This window comes from Ochlerotatus camptorhynchus, unplaced genomic scaffold, assembly GCF_037179485.1.
Source record: "Ochlerotatus camptorhynchus isolate MF236.1 unplaced genomic scaffold, CSIRO-AGI_Acam_v1.1 ptg000089l, whole genome shotgun sequence".
NCBI classification, from domain to species: Eukaryota; Metazoa; Arthropoda; class Insecta; order Diptera; family Culicidae; genus Ochlerotatus; species Ochlerotatus camptorhynchus.
In genome coordinates this window covers 285,206-310,378 of record NW_027040579.1, presented here as the reverse complement: position 1 = coordinate 310,378, position 25,173 = coordinate 285,206, and the positions used below count along the sequence as shown (strand labels likewise).

Sequence of the window (25,173 nt, the reverse complement as noted above, 5' to 3'; positions counted from 1 at the left end):
ATATATCATAACAATTAAGGCTGGTAAGTTACTGTAGTAACTAGAGCACCTAGGTTAAAACGAAATGTAATTTATTTTGAATTTGGAACAAATAAAGAGTTAAAAAAAATAAGTGACTTAATTTTAAGAAATAGTGACTTTAGTGCCTTTTGGGTAAAAAAGTGACTTTTTAGTGAGTAACTTGGAAATAGTGACCTAGCCACTAAAAAGTGACCTGCTACCAGCCCTGTAATAGGAAGTTAGCATGATTTTCACCCCTCCTGACCCTGAAACCGGCCACAAGGTCCCAAATTTGTTTGAACCATATAGAGTGAACCTACTTCCAAAGGTTAAAAAAAAATCGGTCAAGTAATACTCTGTTAGCAAAATTTAGATTTTTTTTAACTACCCGGTTGCCAAGGGATTAAATGCAGTAAGCCGTAGTAGGGGGGACCAAGTGACAAATAAATCCCACTTAATTAAAAGCCGCTGCATAGGAGTCCTACAAAGTAGCATATATTATGTAAACAATGAGGAAAATCGAATGCTGATGGTTTCGTCTTCGGCAGACCTCGGGAAGCGGTTCATTTAGCCTGATTTTTCCCACAATCATGAATAATCATTGAATAATTATACCGAAATCACACCTGTTCTAATCAAATTGAGCCCATGCGTGCTGAAATATTGTAAACATGTCTGGGGAATTGAGTGGGCAAAATATCGTCATGGGCAGACCTTTTGCAATTATCCATATTATCCGATTTTTTTAACATACTGAAAAACCTAGCAATGTCCTGCGTTTTTCAAAATAGGCGTAGATTCAATCAAACATGACTCTAAAAATTTAATTTATGAACTTTTTTGGATTCTTGTATAATCATCCATCTTGGTCATCAACATGCTCGTACATCAAGTCCTTTTCTTTTTCGAACCCATATTAACTCACAAGTAGATTCTTTAGTATCTTCAGTGATTATGCTCGACTCATTAGGTTTCTGAAACATTTGACGCACTCAGTCAGTCAGTGCTTGAATGCAGCAAGGAACAACTTTGAAGAGCTTCATACACAATTCCCGCTCCTGCTGCTGAAGATCATTTGTCATCATTTGAACATTTTGGATGGTAATGAATCTTAGTTCAAAGGATCTTTTTAGCAACTTTAATAAGTTTATTCTACGTCTCCCAATGGTAGGAGATGCATCGAGCAGCATGTGCTTGTCTACTGTGTGATAGCGTGTGAATGAAAGCATGTAAAAATATTGAGCACGCTTGGGAAGAAAATGTTACGCTATCGCATCTCAGAGGTGTGCTCTAGACAGAACCATCACGACACGTAATCTACCCTGCAGCTTCAGGTGAAAATATCATTCATTGAATTATGACATGTATCCAAGGATTTATTTATTTGCGCAAAGTCAGCTTCGAAACCTCAACTGTCAACTTGTTTCACGATAAGATTACTTAAGAGTTTCCGTTTATGTGTTAACATTCACAGCCAACAACAGTGACTGATAATAAATTCCCCTGGACCATCGAACAACAAAAGAGAATGCAAACGAGACACCAACTCAACGGTAACAGTTACTATGACAATTCCGAACACAATGCAGTTGCAGCAACGTATCTCTTATCTCTGTTCCATAGGTTCCCAAGCTTTTTGTCATTGGACCCTTCCCCTTTTCATCATCGGTCCAATGTCTAGCTTCTCGTACCTAGGGGTTTTGATCTCATTTCCGTCCAACTAAGCACAACCCGCGATTTACTTCTCTTTTACGAACGGATATGAACAACAAATTGCGTAACGTTATATTTGATAGAGTCACAAATTGTTGACATGTTTTTAAAAGTCTAACACTGCATCTTGATTCCAAATGTGTCCTACGAGCGTTAGTTTTTGAGAACAATTAGTGTAAATATCAATACAATCCGGTTTAATAGGCTTTGTGTTGTGGCTTATGACTATTATGTATTATTGATTTGTGCCCGGTGAAATCATTGATATTATGGATGTTTTCTGCTTAATAGAACGGGAATAGGCTATTACTACGAAGTAGCGCTCTACCCTACTTGTCTCTTCAATGTCTTTAAGCCGGTTTGCTGCGAGCTTCAATGCTACTTCTTCGAAGCAAGTATGACATTCAAAGGTAATGACTATCATCGTCATCATCATCGCCATTGCATTGGCGTGGAATCGTTAATCCTCCCAAGGGACTTAATCCCACCGTCTTATTTGGCTTCACCCTGACGGGTGCCGTAGCCATGCCTGGCTGTGAGACTGTGTCACATATAAATTTTGCTCTACACTGCGGAATCGGTGTGTGCAGTGCTTCATGCTTGGTCATTTGGGTTCAGTGCAAAGTCTCCGGTGACTGATATTCGATCACGGCTATGCTTATCAACTTGCTCTGGAAGTGGAGCGTTTCCATCACTGGGGTGTACAACAGCAGCAGCAGCGTGCAGTGGTGGTAGAGGTGGTAAAAGTGTAGCTCATTGCATCGATAAATGTGTGATTTTGCGAAGAAAAGAGCTTCAGATTTCCGAAAAATGCTTCTGTCTGGTTGCTTCGCAATTATTATTGACCGGAATAATATTTCGGTTTGGTGCCAAACTTGCTTACGTCATGATATCTACATGGTATCCGGAGGATAAAAATAGGTTTCCATGTCTTTTCATGACTCTGAAAAGGGGGAAAGTCGAACGTTTCAGACTGTACTATTGTGAGAGGATTCGTACACATTGGAAATGGCCTCAATTGAAGAGTCAACTTATTTGATTACGTGTGAGACGTATTGCCATGCGGTAGGTGGTACCGGGCAGATGTGAATTTTGGATCCATTATAAATTGTTTCTTCATCTTATGGACTCGGTTCATAACCCTTGGATCAGTGGGAAATCACAGCGTGGGTTGCAGAGTAAGTCAAATGTAATGTCCTGCATATTGATTTGGTCGAAGCTGAATATTAAATTTGCGTTTGGTTTGCTTTGCTAATGACGTAGGTTAAACTGATTAAATTGTAATGCAATTCGAACACCATTCTCATACATGCAAAAAATTAGATGAAAGCTTCAAAGTTTTTCTACTCGATGTTTGGTTACGAGTGATAAGGTTATATGTCATTCGATTTAATGCTTTGATTTTATTAAGGACTGTGTATTTTAAAGCTTTCAGAACATTCCGACCTTGTCAGAAGTTCCCTGAGCACTGAGCGTCACCCAAGTAACATGGTATGTTTTATGGTGATTTTAAACCATTCTACAAGTCTAAATCATGGTCTACAAAACCAAAATTGTTACTTGAACACGAACGTAGTTTATTGCACATCTCCAAATCATCTAGAACTCCTCTGCTCAGCTGTGAAATTCTCAGAAACTCTCCGAATTTCGCAGAAACTCTCCGTAGCTCGCTGAACCTCTCTAAAGTAATTCACGGAACCTTTTGAATGCATTGTCTTAAAAAAAAACTTCATTGTACTTCAGGCAGCCTCAAATAAGTTGACGACAACCTCAGTGTTATAGTACAAATTAAAGCAAAACTCGTGGATTACGTTTAGACAATATAGTCATCGTTCGTTGGATGGGACGCAACCTCATCCCACATTTCACATGCTCTAGTAGTACGCTTGTCACAAATCAATTGTAGAAACTTATATACCACCATATTCGAAGCGGTTCGCAATGTTTGACTATTTTCAATCATTATTTTTGAAATGTTTCTTCTGCAAACATTAGTTCCAGTGCTCTAAGGATGATGGTGTAACTATGTTTTTAAAATCGTCTAAATCGAGACGCGATCAAAAATAGACGAGTGCGTCACCATTAGGAGAGCGTCAAATATGGTTCTGGCACGGAACAACTTATTCCAGTCATAATCAAGTTGCTGCAACCTTTTGTGAACGAAGTGTGCTACTCGGAAGTGTTATAGGACTCCACGAAGGTTGAAAAAATTTAACCGGGACACTACGGAATATCTTGTTGAGTCTATAGAACATCAAGATCTAAACTTCAGGATAATTTGGAGAATACTAGATGTTTTGTCAACACACCTATATGTCTTACATGATGATATGAGGGTCCATAATACTCAACTGATTCGTCAATTTAGAAGGGACTTCGAGCAAGATGAGCTTCAAAATCAATTCTCTAACAATATAGATTGCAGTACTGAAAAATTAACTCATCATGGAGTTAGATCTTCATGTTCTACATACTCAACATCCTGAGTTTTTATTCAAATTCGTAGAGTTTGGTGGGACGTCACCACATCATGTGTGACATAATTTGTATGATCAACATAATTTAAGTGTATCAAAGCGCCTGAAGTTCAGATCTTGAAGTTCTATACAATCAACTCTCCGTACCTCGATATTGAAGGGACCATCGAGATATGGAGAAATCGAAATAGAACAAGAATAGCCTGCTAGACCGTTTGAAGGGACCGAGATAACCATCGACATATAGAAAAAAAAAGTGGTCACAAATCGAGATATAGGAGAGTTGACTGTAGACTCAACAAGGAAGTATGCATTCCTGAGTCCACAGAGCATTGCGGAGCCCCAGAATATCACGTGCGATGTATACTTGCAATGACAAAGTATGTTGGTTCCTCCAAATCATCCTGGAATTTAAGATCTTGAAGTTATACAGGCGCAACAAAGTCTTGAACAATGTCCTGATTTAGTATTATGAATCTGTAGCACCCGTCGGACCTCATCAATATATTAGATGTCTGTGTTAGGGAAGTAAGCTTCTACTGCCTATACAGTCTCCACGTATCCGAAAGCAAAATACATTCAATTCTGTTTATTCGCGGCTTTATTTTATTTTTAATTTTCTTAAATTTCGCGCTCATGCAGGATTGGTACAGAATTATTATGATTTTTTTCGGATTTTTTGCAACATATTGCACTAAATTTGGTTGCAATTGGAGATCAAACTCAAGGACAAACAAAAATCGCGTGAAAACAGAATTTAATGTACTCTTGTTTGTTAGATTAGGTACTCTGCGTTAGGAAAACCCACCACGTGGTTGCCATACGGCCATATTACGCGAGTCTCACTTCGATCAGCTCTTTTCGGTTCAATTCTGCAGAAATTTGCATGTTTCGCGATCTAACTGACTATGATGCAACACGGGGATTTGTTTACGATTTTCATCGCTACAATTTCAACGCTTTTCATAGTTAAGTTAGGTTAGATCTCTTCATTAAACAGACTTCGGCTGTTCGTCTCTGGGTACCTCAGAAGAGGGTTCCTCAAGTGACAGAGTTTTAAAATTTTCGGATCCCAGAGTGGGATCTCCGGAAAAAAGGATTGAGGCCTCAGAAGGAGGTCTCCCTAATGCAGATTTGTTTAAATCCGAGTGTTGTATGCTGTCTAATTTGCTGTCAAGTAATCCTTCTTACTTTTCTTCGTAGACGGCCCAACATCTTTTACAAGAGCCCTGTTTCCACTTGTTTGACTGCCAAATTCCATTTCCGCTTGAAATCCTTCAGGTCAATTTCAGTTCCACCCTTTTTATTCAGTATGTGCGTTCAGAGTTGCGGCCTATCACAATCACGATCGTCAAACAACTGATGGTAGTAACGCTTGGTATATTCCTATCGTCGAAGCTCTCTTCATGACCGTCCATCAAGTTGACGAAAGAAGTAAAAAGCAACTGGTGAATGTCGTCTTCGGTGGTAATCCATCACCGATCTAGTCATTCCCGACAATCACGACACTCATCTGTGCTCGTTTTGAAGCAGTAGCTGCTTTGCTTGCTTATGTGAGTGTGTTGGTGAGTGAGCCCAACAGCTTCCGTTGAATTTTGCCAGCTTTGTTGTAACTCACACATTTGCGCGTGCCGAGACGAACTTGGAATGCGTTGGCATTGTTTTCATTTTCTTCTGTCGTTTTGCTTTTTCTCATCATAGTACTGCAGAAGTCTTCACTGTTTTCGTTGTGCTTTACATCATCAGCAGCGAATGTTACGTTTTGCCTGTGAGCAGCGACCATTACTGGTGATTGTTGTTGTGACAAAACGTTCTGTCAGCAATAGTCGGTTGATGCGTTGACTAGTGTCGAGTGAGTGTCATGATATTTTGCATCACTGTGTGCTTCACAATTGACCAGTATTCTTCAATTGACCTTAGTTGCGGAGTACTGGCCGGATTCATCTCCTTGGGAACCACTGTGACGCCATTTTCGCTGTACCACTGTTTGGTGGAATTTGAGTAGTGGCAGTTTGCCAAGTCCGACCAGCATATGCAATCTACCTCATGCTGCTCCAGAAAAGGCAGTTGTCTCTTCCGTAGGCACTCATACAGGTAAATTTGCTAGTTCATCATCCCAGAAGTAACGAAAGTTTCGCTTTTCAGCCCTCAGCTGCAGATTACTTGCCAGACAAGGAACTTTTTGCGGGGGTTTCTACTTCTTTATGATTTTACATTCTTCCGGGGCACTCTTCCGGTCAACCGAGGTATAAAATTTATGTCCAGGAATTTGATCAAAAACTGCCAGAACCGGGCATAGACCGGGATTTTCGTTTCGAGCGTTCAGGATCTAATCGCAACTGGCTTGCTCCGGTTAAGCCATGATGTATACAAATGAAGTTATCCTGACAACCATTACCTACACTCAAAAAAGACCACACGTCTGATCGAAGTGTTTAAACACTTGATTTGTCATGTGAACAATCACATTTATTTTAAGTGTATTTCACCAAGGTTCAATGTGTTCTATACGTTGATTTCTAGTGTTTCAAACATCATTGCTGACTTCGGTGACAATAATGAAAGAGCCTTAATTTTTGGAAATCATGAAAACTTGCGACGTCTTGGACAGGCAAAGTATTTGTTTATTTGTTTATTTAATAATTCAACTGACAATTAATGTCTTAATGAATAAAACTTAATCTAAATAGTTATGGTCAACGAAACGAAAACGGTCAAGTAACCGGTGACGAAACACATTTGCTGATACGTTAAAGTCAAATTCGCAATAAAAGTAGTTAAATTGTCGGCTGATTGCACGAATTGGCTCATTCTGCGTATAATTTCTGCCTCGTGGCTCCAAAAACAGAAATTCGCGGTGACGAAGAGGTCTCTCAGGAACATACATATTTAGCTGGACCAGCAACGTTGGACAGTCGATGTCACCCGTGAGAAGCTTTCCAGCAAACATAGCTTGAGCGACCGTCCGTCGTACCACTAGCGGTTCGATGCCTAGAAGACGGCAACGCTCCTCGTACGGTGGCAGGTTCGATGAGTCACGCCAGTTCAAGAAACGAAGAGCATATCTCACAAGCTTTCGTTGAACAGATTCGATTCTAGCGATCCAAGTGGCTTGGAAAGGGCACCATACAACTGCACTTGATTCTAATATAGACCGCACAAGTGAGCAGTAAAGTGATCTGAGGCATAACGGGTCCCGGAACTCATCGGCAATTTTGAAAATAAAACCCAGTTGGCAATTGGCTCGGGAAATGATGTCGTTATAATGGATTTTGAAGGTGAGCCCGCAGTCCAGAGTAACACCGAGATCCTTTATTTGTTCTACACGGGCAATGCAATATTGCAGTATTGGGTTACAGATGGTACGTTTGCCACAGTTGCTTGTTTGTTTCGGCAACTCGTCACTGTTCATGGAAGTATCGCTCACTTACATCAGCAGACGGTTCCGCTAGTTTTCACGGCAAGTGAATTTCCATTTTGAAATTCCTGGTTTTTTAATCCATTTCCTGGTTTTAAAATCCATGTATTTAAAAAACAATTTTTAATAAAAAAAATAAAGTACTATATGCTAAAACTATAATAGCAAAGCGTTTTCACTCATGTTTTTGCAAAAACATCTTTGTTCACAAGATTAATTGCGATTGACACTGAAACATTTGCGATAACCCGTAAAATGAGCGATTTTAGGGGTGTATGACGAAGAAAAACTGAGATACGACGGACTAGCCTGGAGCCCTATAGATATATCTACACACTTAGAAATACCTAATTTTACACGTGACGGAATCCACCTTTGACATAAAGGATGAGACGTAAACAAACATGTCATGTAAAATTAAGTACTCCGAGACTGAATAGTTCGTTACTCGACGAAAAGTACGTTTGATTGAGCTGAATTTCGCGTCTATTATGACTCAATTTTATGTCATAATTGACGCTCGTATATGTCAGTCTCAGAGCACCTAAATTTACATGATTTTTTTTAAGTGTGTAATGTCTGAAATTTAAAGATCTATAAGCCCCTAAATCTTGAGATTTCTGTTTTTGAAACTGCGATTTTTTCAACTTTATTATTGAGATTTTTGACCAACGGGCTAGTTGAATGAGGACTCTTTAAACAAACCTTTGCTTCTAACAATTTTACGGATTTCCAGTTTGTTTAAATTTTCCGCAAATTGTCAACGATTAACCGGAATTTTGATTGCAACATGATTTCAAAATCATATGATTAAAAGATTTCTTAAACAACACTGGTTTAATAACTCTTATTATTAAAAAGACTGACTGCTGAAGTTCATAGAAACTCCCTAAAGTTCGTAGAACTTCCCTGAAGCGTTAAGGTCTTTCCTGAAGGGTTCATTGAAATTTGTATTGCCTGAATTTCATGGGACTCCCCCGAAGTTCAAAGGACTTTTTTAAAGAGTTTTTTTGAAATTCATAGGAATTTCTTAAATATCGTAGAAGTACCACGAGGTTCGTAGAAATTCTCAGAAGTTCGTAAAACTTCCTTCAAGTTCGAAGAACTTTCTCGAAGATCTGAGGACTTCCCTTAAGTTTGAAGGACTTAACTGAATATATGAGGACCCTAAATTTAGAAGAGCTTCCCTGAAGTTCATAAGGCTTAAAATATCGAAGAGGTTTCCAAAAGTTTGTGGGTCTTTCCTTAATTTCTCGGAAATTCCCTGTAGTTTGGAGAGCTCCCATGAATTTCGTAGGATTACCTGTAGTTCAATCGAACTTATCTGAAGGTTCGGAGGGATTTCCTGACCGTCGTAGGTCATCACAGTAGTTCACAGAATTTTCCTGAAACTTGTAAGACTTTCCCGAATTTTGTAGAACTTGCATGAAGTTCGAAGGCCTTATCTGAAGTAATCGGTTATCCTGGTGATGGTGCGGATGACCAGGCGTTACCGGCAGCAGGCTACAGTGAGGAGTCCTGTCTCTTTAAGAAAACTTAGTAGAGCAGCAGTTCGGCTTGCGTCATTGCTAACCGCGTCTCTTGCCTAGAATCCTGTAAAGCTCTCTTGCTCTCTGTTATTGGGGGCAGTGACATAAGAACTGCTCAACGGAGTCGATGATTACCTTGGAGATACGGATTCGTAGGTGCCGGGTGGTGTCAAAATGGCGTATGGCGAGAAAGCGGAGCAGGTTCAATCGAGTTTGGCAGTTGGCCTTGAAAGAAAGTCTACGATCGAGTCGTACACCGAGGACTTTGACGGTGTTTCGTTGCGGGATAACCTGGGATTCAATGATGATGGGTGTGGGCAGAGACCGCCCATGTGGGTGAACGAACTTTTCTCCGCCGACAAAGGGAATCCGGCGCCAGATGCCCAGCGATGCACAAACTTAACGGTCTGTTCCTGTTTCGTCCAGAAGATTTTGATAGTATTTCGGCGGCCATAATGACAATATGGTCGGCGGAGAATACATCGTTCATATTGACGCCAGTACCGATTTCTGCGGGACACAAATTTCCTCCCAGAAGGTAGCAGAGCGATGGCTCCCGATAGAGACCTGGAAGGTGCGACGCTACAAGAAGTTCCGAGTGAAGTGAAGAATTTGCCCGTTGATTCCCAGTAACGAGCTGATGGAGATCCGCCAGCATCAAGATGTGGTTATAAGCTTTAGAGATGTCTAGTGCAGCTATCTCGACGTGTTGGTCGCCCGCCGTAGGGTCATGGAAGGCTTACTCAAGCGTAACAAAATACGTATTCGGGCCGAAACGCATGCTGCCGGTGATTCAACAAGCTGTGCTCATTGAAGAAGCTGCGGAGACGACGATTGACCATCCTTTCCATTACCTTGGAGAGACAGCACGTGCTTGGTTTGCCAGCCTAACGGATAGGGACAGCCACGGGAGCGATTCGCTTTACAATTTTCTGTTGAACAGCGGAAGTCCTCTTTGCTTTCGATAGGGCAAACATTAGTTCTCGGAAGCTAATCGACTGACTGTAGTGGGCGTTCGAGTCGTCGTCGGGGATAGGGAAGTTGGCGATGGAATTGACAGCGGCGTTTTGCTTCCGCCAGAAATCCACCGAGTAACCGTCGATCATTGACAGGGCTTGCGGGGTACGTTGTGGTACTGTCGTCTGGCTTGAGGGCAATACCTTGGTAGCTTATTTTTTCCGCTGAGAGAGTTAACCCTCCTCCACAGGTCGGAGGCCGTTTGGTTGGAGTTTATGCTATTGAGGAAGGTGGGCCAGCTGGCTGCCTTCGTGGCACGAAGGACGCCTCTGCAACCTTTTCAGAGTCACTCGAACGCCATTTGCACGTCGGATCCAGAGTAAACCAAGAGTGTTTTTCAACAGAAAAATTTCCATCATACAGATACAATATCCCGTCGTTTCCTTGACTTGGGTTATATGAACAAAAAACAACGTTAATTTAAATAATTGCATTGCACGTTCCCAAGATTTAATTTCCAAACACTATTGAGTTATTTTGTCGAAATTTTATCTGTGGTGTGTCTAAATATTGATTACAGGACCATTAGTACAACAACTCTAAACCAACATTTGAAAAGGGCGGAAGAGCTACAACGTAAACAAATTATATTTTGCCACATATAGATATTTACAGTAGTTCACAAATTACGCAATAAACACGAAAAAATCTATGATGCTTCTGGCAGGTATGGAAAATCATTTACATTCATTTCGCGCATTCATTTACATTCATTTGCCTCTAACTTTTTTCATTATCCGAATTCCGTTAAAATATGTTTGAAGCTTTTGTAGGTTTTAATATTAACTATAACTTTTGTGAATAACTCAAACCTGTATATTTTATCTTCTCAATTTCACGGAAAAAAAAATCGATGTAGGACTAGATCTTTGCGAACCATTTCGTAGAAGCAGTGTCACAAAATCATGTAAGGTTTTAAATGTTTATAACTTAGTCATTTGTGGATGGATTTACATTGTAGATTTGATGTAAGATTTGTTTGATTTTAAAATTATAATTGATTATGAATAGAATACTATTGAAGAATTATCAAACTTAAGCAAGTAGCCTTGACTGACGAGTTTGGGTGTTAGCGGATCCCTAACACGGACGTCAAGTTCAGATGCCAGAATACTGATACTAGCTTAAATTTAACCAGTGTACGTATGTTATGGAAAATTGGTGGAGCCTCTTGCATGAATCTCTGCGCATTAAAACAATGCACTTGAATGAAGTAATGAAATTGGGTTGTTAGCAGAATGCTTAAATAAAACAGCAAAAAATATTATCTTCCATTTAATTCCACTTAAATCATTTTGGTATCCATGACAGATACGTACACTGAGGGAAATATACTTAAGAATGTTATAAGGCACGACTTATGAACAATATATATTGATTTCATATGACCTGCTACCAGTCCTAGAAATTCTTTTAGAAACTTGATCGACTTTATGCTTTTTAAAAAACATGAGTTGCTACATCTACGCACTAATTTGACGTTTTCAAAGGTTTAGGGAGCATTTCCCGAAAAATGATACATTTACAGATGATCAAATTCCAAATGTCAATGCAAAAGCATTTGGGTAGAGCCTCACACTCGTACTAACTGTGCATTAATGATACGGGCTCACGAATGATTATTTAAGGGGTTACGCCTACCTGCAAGACCGAGAAAAAGCGAAAGTTTGGATTTTTTTCTCGAAAACGACGCAACATATTGAAAATCGGTTTTCTGCCGTTTATTGAACACACATTAAATGGTACATTTATCAGCCGATGCTGTAAAAACGAGGTCCTGCTCCCCGTGGACGATGTTCTAAAAAACGCTTTTTGCGGTGCCAACTGCGGTTTGTGATGTAATCATCTGAAATAAAAAAAAAAACCATGCCAAAACGTTAAGCATGTGTTAAACTATTCCTTGATCGTTCGGTTTTTTTAAATTTTTTTGACAAAATGGCGGCCTTGCAAAGTTGAAGTGCCGATTTTTGATCCTTAAAATTTGTCTTTGATCGGCTGTAAAAAATCGAAATTAAATGATAGACGAAATCCGAACGATCGTGGACTGCACAAAATAGTACTGAACAGAAATCAAAACGAATCGAATGTATACATTTCGAGAAATTTTTGGCACCGGTTTTGAAAATATGATTCCGAGATAATCGCGTTTAAAGTTTAAAGTTGGGTTTAGTCCACTATAAGTGAATATTTTTGTACGTCGCATAACTTTCACAATTTTCATCGGATCAACTTGATCTTTTGAGGAAATATTCTTGACTTTATATACTTTCGATTAGGACAATAAAAAATCGATTTTTTGAAAGTTTACAGGTAGGCGTAACCCCTTAAATATACGAATTCAATTTTCGTAGTCCTTCGTTAAGATCACTTTTGTGTCCCTAGATACAACACGTTTAATGTGTATCACGTGTTTAGTGTTCAATGCTAATAGATTACACCATTAACTGTAATTTAAGCTTATAAAAGTACTTCACACATATTAATCCATTAAATTAAATGGAGGTCTCCAGCAAGCGGTTTTTTTGATATGGTGATTTTGGAATGACGCCCTTTTAAGATAACAGTCTAGAACAACTGATGGCATCGCGAAATTTATCGTTGATTAATATCTCACAATATTCTTAAATTTTGATAATTTAATGATCATGTTTTTCCCCCCAAAGACAGCAAACCGAACCTTTGCCTGAATCACATCAGCACGGTCTCCACACCGCCGAATGTTACTTCAATTAAGCACGAAAAGCATGTTTACCTGTCAGCACTGACTGACTAGTCAGGTGCCTCAACTGAAGCCAAGCACCTTTCAATCGAGATTTTGTTTACCATTTTCTCCCAAAATCAAAATTGCACAAATTGTGACTGAAGTACATCGCTGATAGACTAATTATTATTTGCCACCGTCGGTAGTCTGGTGGCATGTCAGATTTGAGAAGTAAAAGAAAAAAGGAGAAAAACAAAAACAAGCACAGCATTACATTACCTTCTTTGACACTTTTTGTGTTGTTTTGCAGCGGTGTGGTTGTGTTGCCATTACCACTACCAACACTGCCGCCGCCTCCTCCGCTGCTGCCACCGCCACTGCCAGCACCGATACTGCCAGCGCCGCCAGCATTTCCACTGCCACTACCACCGCCGCCACCACCACTACTACTGACTACACCAGATGATTGATTTTTATCCACCGAACAATACATAATTCACACTTGTATGTTGCAAATAACGCACACCACCGAATATGTACACTCAAAATACCGCACTGCAAGCTATTTATTTAAACTTTTTTTCTCTCCCTTTCGTCGGGTGAGTATACTTTTTATTTATCTTTATTTTTGCAAGCTTATTTTTTATATCTAGGAAACTTCACTGTCGTATTATTTTTGCTCTTTCCGATACTTCTTACTTTTTCGCACCAACCCGCTCTTCTTCTCTGAATTGCACACTTTGCTCTCGTATTTCCACTTCACGTACGCACTTGATTCGCTTTTATATTGCTGTTGCACAGAGTTGCCAGTTGCCTGCAGATGATTTCAAGGTTCCAACGATAATCTGGAAAGGAAAATGGAAATAATAAGAATTTACTGGATTGATAAACACTAGACCAACAATTAAAATAAGCGGAACAACCAAACGTAAACAATGGCTTTAAACGCAAATTCCTCGATAATCAAAGCTCATCCAATCTAACACCATCATCTGATAGAGCAAACTTTCTTTATCGATTGGCATTGTTAGTTTGCGTGGGAGTGTTTTGGTTCTCGGAATTTTGTGTTTAAACCCATTGTTTACGTTTGGTTGTTCCGCCTATTTCAGTTGTTGGTCTAGAACAGTCGTCTACTTATTTGGCTATTATGCCCAGTCCCAGTACACTCGCCTTCAACTTCTTCCAAGGCTATGGGGGAGGGCTACCCGCATAGAAAAATACCATTTCTAGAACAGTTCAAACTTCACTGACACCTTACTAGCTATGTTAACTTTTCACAAAATAGTTTTGTTATGGTTTATGGAATGTAATAAACATTAAAGAAACACTACTTTCAACTGTTACAGTTTCTGGTATGTTTCAGCTAAATTTTGTTACGGTTGATCAACTATACTGAACTGTTACAAAACATTACGAATAAAAGTTGTAAACAACTTGTACAACGCTTACGTGTTTCGATTATGGTTGCTTTATGTTTTTACAATTGGTACAAACAGAAGAAAACGCTTTTGATTGAAACGGTGCTCGTGAGTTCATTGTGTTGTTTTGTTCGTTATTTTATTTTTAAAACCCTTGGTAATATTAGCTTAAAGCATAAAATATTTCTTAAAAGCGCATGATTTTCTACACAAATATTCAGGGCTAACAGCGGTTTACATGTGAAGGAGATTTCGATGTTGGTGGCTCACATCATCCAAAAAGGAAATCGAAGCAGGTACGTTATGCCGGGGCCTTTTTTATCTTCCAGAAATGGAATGGAGTTTGTTTTGCAGGGCAAATTCATTTATCTATTCATTTTATATTAGATCAATAAACATGTTACCAAGAGCAAGGGAGGTGTCCACAAAAAGAAATCTTGTAAATCACATTAAAATTAAAGAACAACCCATGACGGCTGTATTCCGGATAAGCTACGACAGTATTTATTATAACGTCAATAAGTATAGTAATTTATACCATTTCATAGTATATCATGAAGTTAACAACAATGGTTGGTTCTAAACCGTACTACCTTATTCGAAAGTTAATGGAAATAGTTTCACATATCCAACTAGAACCTTTTCTGATGTGGTAAGGCTATAGTTGTTTTGCTAATAATGTATGAGAAAAAGCAAGATTTCGTATGGTGAACGTTCTTAACCACCCATTGTTCATATGGTTGGGTCTTCGAAAACCTTAATCAATATGGTCAAAACTTTATCTAGGTATGGTTTGATTAAAGTTGACTGAACCTTTCTCATTATGGTTTTCAGAGGAAGATAAACCATTTTTAATGTGGTAATCGTATGGTTGTGATTTATGCGGGTAGGCATAGGCTCGGGTATAGGTTTCTAAGCCTGTCTCATTTTTTAATTGTGTGGCAAACCAAATCAAAGGGAAGTTGAGAAATTTTTCAACAAGAAACGCCGGGAATTGAACAAGCCGCTTCCAGCTAGGTCTTGTCTTGCTGAACCTGTAATGATTAGGTTAACATAGGCTCCGGTTGAAAACGAATTTATCCACATTTGGAGAGATCTAATCCTTATTAAATATTTAAATTGTGACCTTAAATGGGAATAATGTAACCCTGGTATGCCCCGCATAAACGATAACAATAAGGAGTGCCTAATAACCTATTCGGGTTATCATGCGCAATAAGGAGTGCCTAATAACCTATTCGGGTTATCATGCGCAAGCACCTGGAAAATCCTCAGCTCTCTCATCGGGACATCGGAAAACAACTCGGAATCGTACAGTCAACGGTGAGTCGTGTGATTAAACGTTACTACGAAACTCTGAGCATCAAACGGAAGAAGAAATGCGGTCAGAATGGATGTTCTATTAGTGATCAGGATCACAAGCGTGTCGTGAAATCATTTTAGCGGAATCTCAATGCTTCGGTCAGGGATGCGGCCAAAAAGTTGAATCTGTCCAAGTCTTTCGTTCAGAGAGCCAAGGACCGGGAGGTACTGCATACGTACAAAGTGCAGAAGGCTCCAAATAGTGACGAACGGCAAAATCCGGGCCCGGTAACTGTACACTCAGATGCTGACGAAGCCTCATTGTTTCCGGCGCTACTGTTCTTTACCGCCCAGCACAAGTTTGATGTCCCGGAGGAAGTAAGGAAGCAGAACCTTTCAAAGTTTGCCAAGAAATACATGATTTGACAAGCGATCTCCTCATGTGGCAAACGGAGTGCGCCGTTCGTGACAACCGGGACTGTAAACGGGGAGATCTACCTCAAGGAGTGTCTACAGAAGCATCTGCTTCCTCTGATGAAGCAACACGAGGGTCCTATGATCTTCTGGCCGGATCTAGCTTCGTGCCACTATCAAATGTTATCCTGGAGTGGTACGAAGCCAACGGGGTCACTTTCGTACCCAAGCTAGGCGGATTGGACTTGCCATCAACGCATCGAAGACAAAATACATGAAAGGAAGAGGTTCTAGGGTAGACAATGTTAGCCTACCACCCCGAGTTCAGATTGACGGTGACGAATAAGTTGACTATCTACAAGACGCTGATTAGACCGGTGGTCCTCTACGGCCACGAGACCTGGACTATGCTCGTGAAGGACCACGGCGCCCTTGGTGTTTTCGAACGGAAGGTGTTGCGTACCATCTACGGTGGAATGCAGATGCATGACGGAACGTGGAGGAGACGAATGAACCACGAATTGCACCAGCTGCTGGGAGAACCATCCATCGTCCATACTTCAAAAATTGGGCGACTACGGTGGAGTGGGCACGCCGTAAAAATGCCGCACGACGACTTAGTGAAAATGGTTCTCGAAAGCGACCCAACAGGAACACGAAGAAGAGGCGCGCAGCGGGCTAGGTGGACCGACCAAGTAGAAGGCAACCTGCCGACCCTTCGCAGACTACGAGGCTGGCAAAGTGTGGCCATGGATCGAGTACAGTGAAGACGAATTCTTCGGACAGTAGAGGACAACAAGGTAAGGTTAGTAAATTCAAGCTAAGTTTTGAAATTCTACCCTTCCCGATAGTGTTCTTGGTTTGTTTGGACGTACTTCGCGACAAGAGTAATACAGGTTTTGTGCACAAAAAATGATTGACTTTTTTCAAATGTTACGCGAGGTCTCAGGCTCGGAGACAAATGTTGTCGCTTCTTTCCTCCACTGCACTCGTAGAAAGGAGTTTATCTGTTTACCCCAGGATCAACTAGAGTGGCTTATACTTATGACGATTGAACAAAAACTGTTGAATCTGGTTTTATAGATACAGTATGGTAAATTGGTAACGAATATAGTTTTGTGCACAGGTAAAACAGTTATCGCAGATGATGTGTATGTGTAGACTAGACTAGACTAGACTAGGTAAAACAGTTATCGCAGATGGAACGCAAGAGTCCAAAATCGACTGAAAATTGAGATTATTAGGGCAGTCCAAAAAAATCCTGGGATCTTCGGACCTGATTTGGCGAAAATGTTTAGTGCGGCGCACAGTACAGTTCGGCGAATCTGTATGTGAGAAGGTTTTCGGTCGTACCAACTACCAAGCCAGCAAACATCCCAACAGGACGCTGAAACAAAACCTGGTTGCCAAAAACCGTACAAGGAAGCTGTACGTAAGTTCTGACCAAGTTTAACGGATGTATTTTGATGAACGATGAAACTTACGTAAAAATGGACGTTGGATAAATTCCGGGTCAAAAATGACCTTCCCAAACGTAAGGGGGATGCTCCGGGTAAGTTCGAATTTGTCTTTGAAGATAAAATCGCTCGTAAGTTGATGATTTGGCAAGGCATCTGCAGTTGTGGAAAGAAAACAAAGGTTTTCAACATTGGAGCGACTATGAATGGACAACTATACAAGGAGGGTTGTCTCCAGAAGAGAATTTTCCCATTCATTCGGTCACACGAATCGATTCAAATTGAAAGGTCATGCTATTTATACCCTTCGAAGAGTGAGAGCACCCTCCAAAGGCGCACTTCTTTGTAAGTCAAAATTGGATTCCTTAGCAACAAAATTAAGCAATGACACCGATAATGACCATGCATCCGAAGCCTAGTCTTAAGCACTTCAAACAGAGAACAACGAATAGAAGATTTGATTAGGAATCACATAGATGAAGACGAATTAACTCATGTTTTCCATGTTCAAGATCATCTTCGGTGGACAAAGCCGAGTCTTGTCACCATCCACAAATCATAAAAAGTAACAAGGACTAAGATAAGTTCCTTTGATTACTGAAAAATCCTGTTCCCTTAGTATGAAGTAGTCAGGACTAGGAATCGATGGTAGATCTTACATCATGTAACGTGCCACGAAAAGTTGATCTACTCACGTTACGAGGCAACAATTACCTCACAATCATCTTTTCGTTTCCTCAGAGTGCGTCTTAAAACTCTCTCTGGTATCCCCTTACAATTTACTCCATAATACTCAAAACAAATGATAGAAAGCTCGTTGCTTCACTCTGCAATTCTCTTAAAATTCTTCATTGGATTCACTGTATTACCTAATACCTTCCCAAGAACTATCTTCAAGGGGTGACCTCGGCGTAGTGGTTAGCATCCATACCTCTCACGCCAAAATCACGGATTCAAATTTCACCCCCGAACAAGTCACGAATAACCCAAGAGTGTTAAAGTTTAAAAAAAATAAAACAAATTCTCTTCAGTTCACTAATTATTCTCCTAAAATGTCCATGAAACTTTGAAGTTCCCTCTAAATTTATCAGATATCCCGTAAATTCCTTGAAATTCTCCTCTGAGTTCCTAAGGAACTCTTCTTTGAGTTCTCTAAAAATGATGACAGGAAAGCCTTGAAACACTCCTTAGTATTCCTTTGAAATTTACCTCAAAACTTCGATGGAAATTTCCGTGAATTCTCTCGAATATTCCTTAGAATCACTTTGGAATCATTCTCACAATTTTCCTAGGGGCACGCAATAACCTTCAACTCCAACGCAGACAACGGCTGTAATTAAATTAATTCCATTAACTACTGCTTTAATTACATTAATTACACAATGTAGAACATTAACTACTTTTTAACTCCATTAATTACAGTCGAAATTTCGTAATTAAAGTACATTAATTACATTTTCAATACTTTAATTACGGATAGATAATTTTAATTACCGTCAGTACTACTTCAAAACGCATTAATTACTTTAAGTACTTTTGATTGCATTTTAACTTCAACGCACCGGTTCTTTGTATTGCGTGCCCCTCGCAATTTTCAATGAATTCGTGTCAGAGTTCCCTCCTCACGTGTACCTTGAAGTTTTCCTTATACATTTCATAGAATTATCAGAACTCTCTTGGTACCCTTCTCAGAATTCTGTTTGAAATTTCCTTTGAATTCTATTCAAAATTCCCTTGGGATTCTATTCAGAACTACCTTGGAATTCTCCTTACCTTTCACCTAGAATTTGGAGATCAACAGAACTAACCTGAAAAGAATCCTCTGATTTCACTTAAAGTTTTCCAAATAATTCTACCCTTCGCTTCTCGTCTGAAATCTCTTGAAATTATCTTTAGAGTTCCTTGGAAATTCACATCAAATTAATTCAGTAAAGCACATAAGCTGTAAAAGATTTGCAAGGCCCGGGGGTACGCACTTGTCTTTCAATACTACGCAACCTACCACATATTTAAAATCTTGCCATTACTGCACTTCGTTCGGAACATAAATCCACTGCGACCAGTAATTTGATCTATTGTGGTATATCCCGTGTCCTTATTTTAGTGCATGTCGTATTACTCCAGCACTGTTGAGAAATTAACCGATTCAAATTGAAAGGTCCCGTTATGTATACCTACCCTTCGAAGAGTTAAAACACCTTCCAAAGGCGCGCACCTACATCAGTTAAAATCGGATTCCTTAGCATAGCAACACAATCAAGCAATGGCATCGATATTGGCCATGCATCAAAACCCTAGTCTTAATCATTTTAAACTTGAAAACAACGATTAAAAGACTAGGAATCACGAAGAAAAGTAACTTACTTATTTTTTCCTTGTTTCTATTATGAAACCGGACACTTAATTAAATCAAGTCAAATTTAATTTTAACCAATAGACGAGTGCACGGATGGATTTGAGTTCACTCACTCGACAAAAAGTAACACAACAGCGAGGCCCTATTTACTTAAAATGAACACATGATTAATACTCGCGTAACATATGAAACGGGCCTGTCAACTTTTGTACACAAAACTTGTTAAGCCCTTTTCGTGCGAACCGAATACGCCCACGTAAACTAACAACACCATCGGGTAGGGGAAAATCTCCCCTTCCCAATAGTGCTCTTGGTTTGCGTGGGCGTACTTCGGTTCTCGTGAAAAGGACCTAGGAAGTTGTTTACAAAGGTTGATAGGCCCTTTTCAAAAGTTACGCGAGCATTATTCATGTGTTCATTTTTAGTAAACAGGTCCCCGCTGTTGTGTCACTTTTTGTCGAATGAGTGAACTCAGATCCATCCGTGCACTCGTCTATAGTCGATTTAATAGCGAATTCGTTTATTATTCAGTTCCAACCTGAATCGGGTATCAAGATTGGGTCTGCTTGTTTTCTGACAAACGTCAATTTGATCGTTTGTTTTTAAAACATTCCTCAGGTTGAGGTTCGACCTGACAAAAAGTTCGGGTTCACACGGGTTGGAACTGGTTCCAACCCCGATAATAAACGAATTCGCTATAAGATGACAGGAGCCAGTTTGCTTGACAGTTATGATAATATTGATGTTGCTTTTCATGTCAAAGTTTCATAGAATGGTCGATTGGGAAAGGGAGTCAACTTTATGATTTACCAAGGGCGGAGCAAACCTTTATTACCACACTGGTTGATTAATTTGTTTCTATAAATCGCTGGTAAAAAGTCTGTTCCAAACTCTTCATCAATTGATTGATAAAGAGAACTTTTTACTGTATTACATTTTATCATTTTCAAACTTTATTTTCACTTTTACCAATGGATCAATCTGGCAGCACTGCTCTACCAACACTACTGTTTCTTTTCTTGTAAATGTATGCATATTTGTATGCTTACCACTCTCTTTTCGCCTTCTTCGAATTCCAAAAAATGTCTTTCACGCAAGGAAAAAGATGATACCTGATCCACCACCAGCAGCCAGTAGTTCCAGGTCAGCGCCTCTCTACCGCAATCCGCCGGAATGTGACGTCACCGGAAGCAGAACACTGAGTTTTCTTCTATAGGCCCACAACTTTGGACCAACAAAAAATAATAATGCACACGGGCACGGGTTCCAGGTTGCTCTTCGAATGGACACTAAAAACTGCGACACTCTTCCACAGCTTCTTCTAGCCTGATCCTTCGGGGGTCAATTTTTTTTTCTCCCGAATCCACCACCTACTGATACCGATAGAACTTCAGCACTGTCACTTTTGATCGGATAAAAACACCAACGGATTCAACCGCACTTGTTCCATTGGGTGTCGTCCCGTAGGAAGCAGCTTCAGGAACTTCAGCTTTCCGATTCTCTTCACACAGGGATTTTAATCCGAAAATTAGTAGCACTAGAAAAAGAATACGCCGCGACGACCACGACAAGACGACGACCGCAACCGAGTTTTATGGACGACTACACTGAAAGGCGACAGTTCAACCTGACGGACGACACGGTTTTTACAGCATCACACAAGTACGACCGAGAAAGATCTTTTCGTCTCTCATCCGCACCCGTGTAAGCAAATAAAAACGTGATGGGTTTATGTTATGAGCAAAAGATGGCTGTAGCTGTACGACGACAACACATTACCGCTACCGTACTCCATTCCATCTCTTTCACTCGCATTCACCTACTACAAATGCTGTTTCTCATCCATCTCATCTCTTTGGGTGAAGTTTGATGCATCGCATCAGTGTGTAGGGGAGAAACACAAATTTGACGGAACGAAACTGACAGCACTCTCACGCACACATGTCTTGTGCCAGCACAGGTAATGTTTTGAAAGCGACGCCGGACAGATTTTAACGCGGAGCGTCGATTACGGTCTCCACGACCGAAGAGACAAACTCAAATTGAGTTGATTACAACTCAATTTAGAAAAAAAAACTGGGACCTCATTGCGCAAGTCGAAACGAAGTATTTCTAGTATCAAAGCTTGTATGGCCCATCTCTAATAAACGGGTACCATACACTAACGATATCATAGATGGTACGGCCATACCACATAAAGCTGGGATGATATCCCGAATTGGTGGTTAGGCGCTTTTTATGGTTAATGTTTAGGACTCGGTTTATGCGGGATGTGTGTTGAATGGGTGCGATTAGAAATACTCAGAGAGAGAGATGGGCGGAGAGAATGTTTTGAGCCAAATGAACTGTCAAAAACTGAGCCAATCGAACATTCCAATTAGATTTTTTCCGATAATTTCTTATTCTTACTAGAATAAATTTGAGAGCATTGCAATCGAACAGAAATTCAATCACATTTATATTTTGTGTGCTTCTCAAATTCAACTAGTTTTTGGAACCAAAAACAATATTCTAACTTGGTTGGTTAATGAATGACACCAAGAAATGTGCAAAATATTGCGATGCAATCAATTATTATTTTGCACGTAAATCGAATAACAAATAAAAGTCATTTAAAATCCCTGCTGCCGAATTGTATTTTGTTTTCTACGCCTATCTCTCCCTCTGAGTATTTCTACACGCTTACTTGAAAGTATCCATTAATGAGTAAAAAAGACCCATTTTGAAGAAAAGTGGCTTAACTCATTAATGATTGAACAATTTTACCCATTAATGAGTATCTGTTACCCATTAATGATTAACAATTACTCATTAATGGGTAACAGATACTCATTAATGGGTAAAATTGTTTAATCATTAATGAGTTAAGCCACTTTTCTTCAAAATGGGTCTTTTTCAACCATTAATGGGTACTTTCAAGTTAGCGTGTAGGTGTGATATCCTTCACATTCGATTGCCGTCAACGGATGGCAATCGATGTCCGTCGGTGATTGGCACGAGATTGCGGAACAGAGACCGACGTTAAATAAAGGAATGGAGAAGAAGAAGAATAAGTAGAAGAAAGCTTGTATGAAAAAGCTTTTCGTTTCGACTGAATTTGATTGCACTGTAACTGGCTACTACCTATTAATAGGTGAAATATTACCAGTTTGTTGGTGAATAAAAATTTCAAATAATGGGTACTTTTTCACTTATTTTAGAAACCCGTTCAGGGAACAATAATGGGTACATTTTTACCCATTATTGGGTGAAAACATCTTTGTTGCACCGTAACGTTGCTGACATACGTTGAAGCTCAAATCATCCACGGTGGAATTGACTCCATCCGCGCGCTTTAAGCAAACCCCACACGGTAACAAATATTGTCAATACTTTTACTTTCAATATTTTCATCAATACTTTTGAGAATCAATACTTGAAGTCAATATTTTTGTTCCCCCACATTGTCAATATCTTCCATCAATAATACATCCGCCATTTTTAAGAACTTTGGTTCACTCAGCTCAAAGTGCTCAAGAAAAAGCGTATTTTTCCAATAATTGGGTTCGGAAATCGGAAGATTCGCTGCCGGAACCAGATTCAACACGGAGGACCGTTTCCGCACATACATTTCATCACGAATAAGGTAATGTTTCATTCGTTTTTGTTCGAACTTTATTAAAAAAAACTATCGGATTCGGAATAGACAATTCCACTGCGTAGCTCCAGTTCCGTACACACCTTGTATAATTTTCATCGGTGGTTCCAGATTCGCAGTCTGAAGAAAAGCTATTCGAAATGGATCGTCGAAAGAAAGCCTGCTTAGCTATTGTACACAGCAAAAAAAGTTGTTGAATATTACATCGAAACTGCTGCAACCAAGTCAATCCATCGGTTGTGTAATATCACATTGTATGATGTACATCGATTTTGCGAACAAAATTACATCCATTGATGTAATATTGTATCTGCTTTTTGTTATTACATCATTATTTCATACATCAGCTTGAATTACGTTGGTTGATATTACATTTTTTTTTTTGCTGTGTAATAGCTCTTAGTGGACACCAACAAATAAAGCGACGCTGTTGGGTGAAAGAATGGTTAAAAAAAAGAGAACGGCTTTCGCATGTTGCCCTGTTACGTGAAATCAGCATTACTGATGCTGAGGATTTCCGGAACTACTTCAGGATGGACCAGCAAATATACGATAAATTACTGACTATGGTGACCCCTTTCCTACGACGACAAGATACGGTCATGCGCAAGAGTATTTCTGTAACCGAGCGTTTGTCGTTGACTTTGCGATATTTGGCAACTGGCCGAAACTTTGAAGATTTGAAGTTCTCAGCTTTAATGTCGCCAGCTTCAATAAGCGTCGCAGTCCTTGAAACATGTGAAGTACTGGCTTACGTGCTTCAGAGCTACATAAAGGTATACTTGTTATGCTATAAAACTTGTATGCTTGTCTATAAAACATATGTTTTGCAGTTTACACTACCCCCAAACGTTCACAACCATGACGATTTTTTTTACTTCTAGTTTCCGACGACACAAAAAGATTGGATCGAAATTTCTGAATGTTTTGGAAGTCGATACAATTTCCATAATTGTATCGGTGCCATTGATGGCAAGCATGTAGCCATCCAGAAACCAGCCCACTCAGGATCACTTTTCTTCAATTATAAAGGATTCTACAGCATCGTTCTGATGGCGCTTGTAAATTCAAGAAAAGAATTTATAATGGTTTTTTTTTTATCTAGTTCGTTTATTTGGAAGGCTCAATCGCGTTAGCTTTACGGAGCCGATAATTCATTGTTCACTGTGTGTAACAAAATTCACTTAATTCTATGTCTAGTAGGAGTTGGGCCGATTACTCGCGGCTTACTCGAGGTTAGAAGGGTACATTTTCGAAGGATAGGATCAGGGGAGGAGCTTGGGGTAGGGTTTCGTTGTCTCATCAGAGCGTTGTCGCCAGTATGAACGGTAGTACTGTTCTAGCTTCGTCCGGAGTTCGACCGGCTATGGTGGGTGACCAGTGGGCGACGATGAGACTCATCGAGACGGGGGAACTAGACAAACAAAAACTAATAAAGAGAGACAAAATACAAAAGGAATTAAATTCTTATACTAGACATTTGAAGAAAAACATAAACGGACTGCATATAGCAGAGATCACGGGTTGCCAACACGTCTCTGATAGGAACATAGGGTTGTCTTCCTTGGGCCTCGAGGGTATTCAAAAGTCGCTCTCTGGCGGCGTCATTATCCGTACATTGCCAAACTGCGTGTTCGATGTCATCGTAACCGTTTCCACACCGACAGATGTTGCTGTCCACGAGGTTTATTCTATTGAGATGAGCATCTAGCGAGTAGTGGTTGGACATAAGTC

The 25,173-nt window shown here is 39.8% G+C and overlaps 1 protein-coding gene across 1 annotated transcript in view; it reads right to left on the bottom strand.

Moving 5' to 3' along the window:
* Eip63E (cyclin dependent kinase Eip63E) overlaps positions 1-21,546 on the bottom strand; it is a 503,378-nt gene extending 481,832 nt beyond the window's left edge. The window contains exons 1-2 of the mRNA XM_065218552.1: positions 20,852-21,546; positions 13,135-13,700 (exon numbers count right to left, since the gene is read on the bottom strand). Coding sequence (XP_065074624.1) covers positions 13,135-13,348 — 214 coding nt within the window. The 5' untranslated portion in view covers positions 13,349-13,700; positions 20,852-21,546. The remainder of the gene's footprint in view (positions 1-13,134; positions 13,701-20,851) is intronic.
* Positions 21,547-25,173: the final 3,627 nt, after the last annotated feature.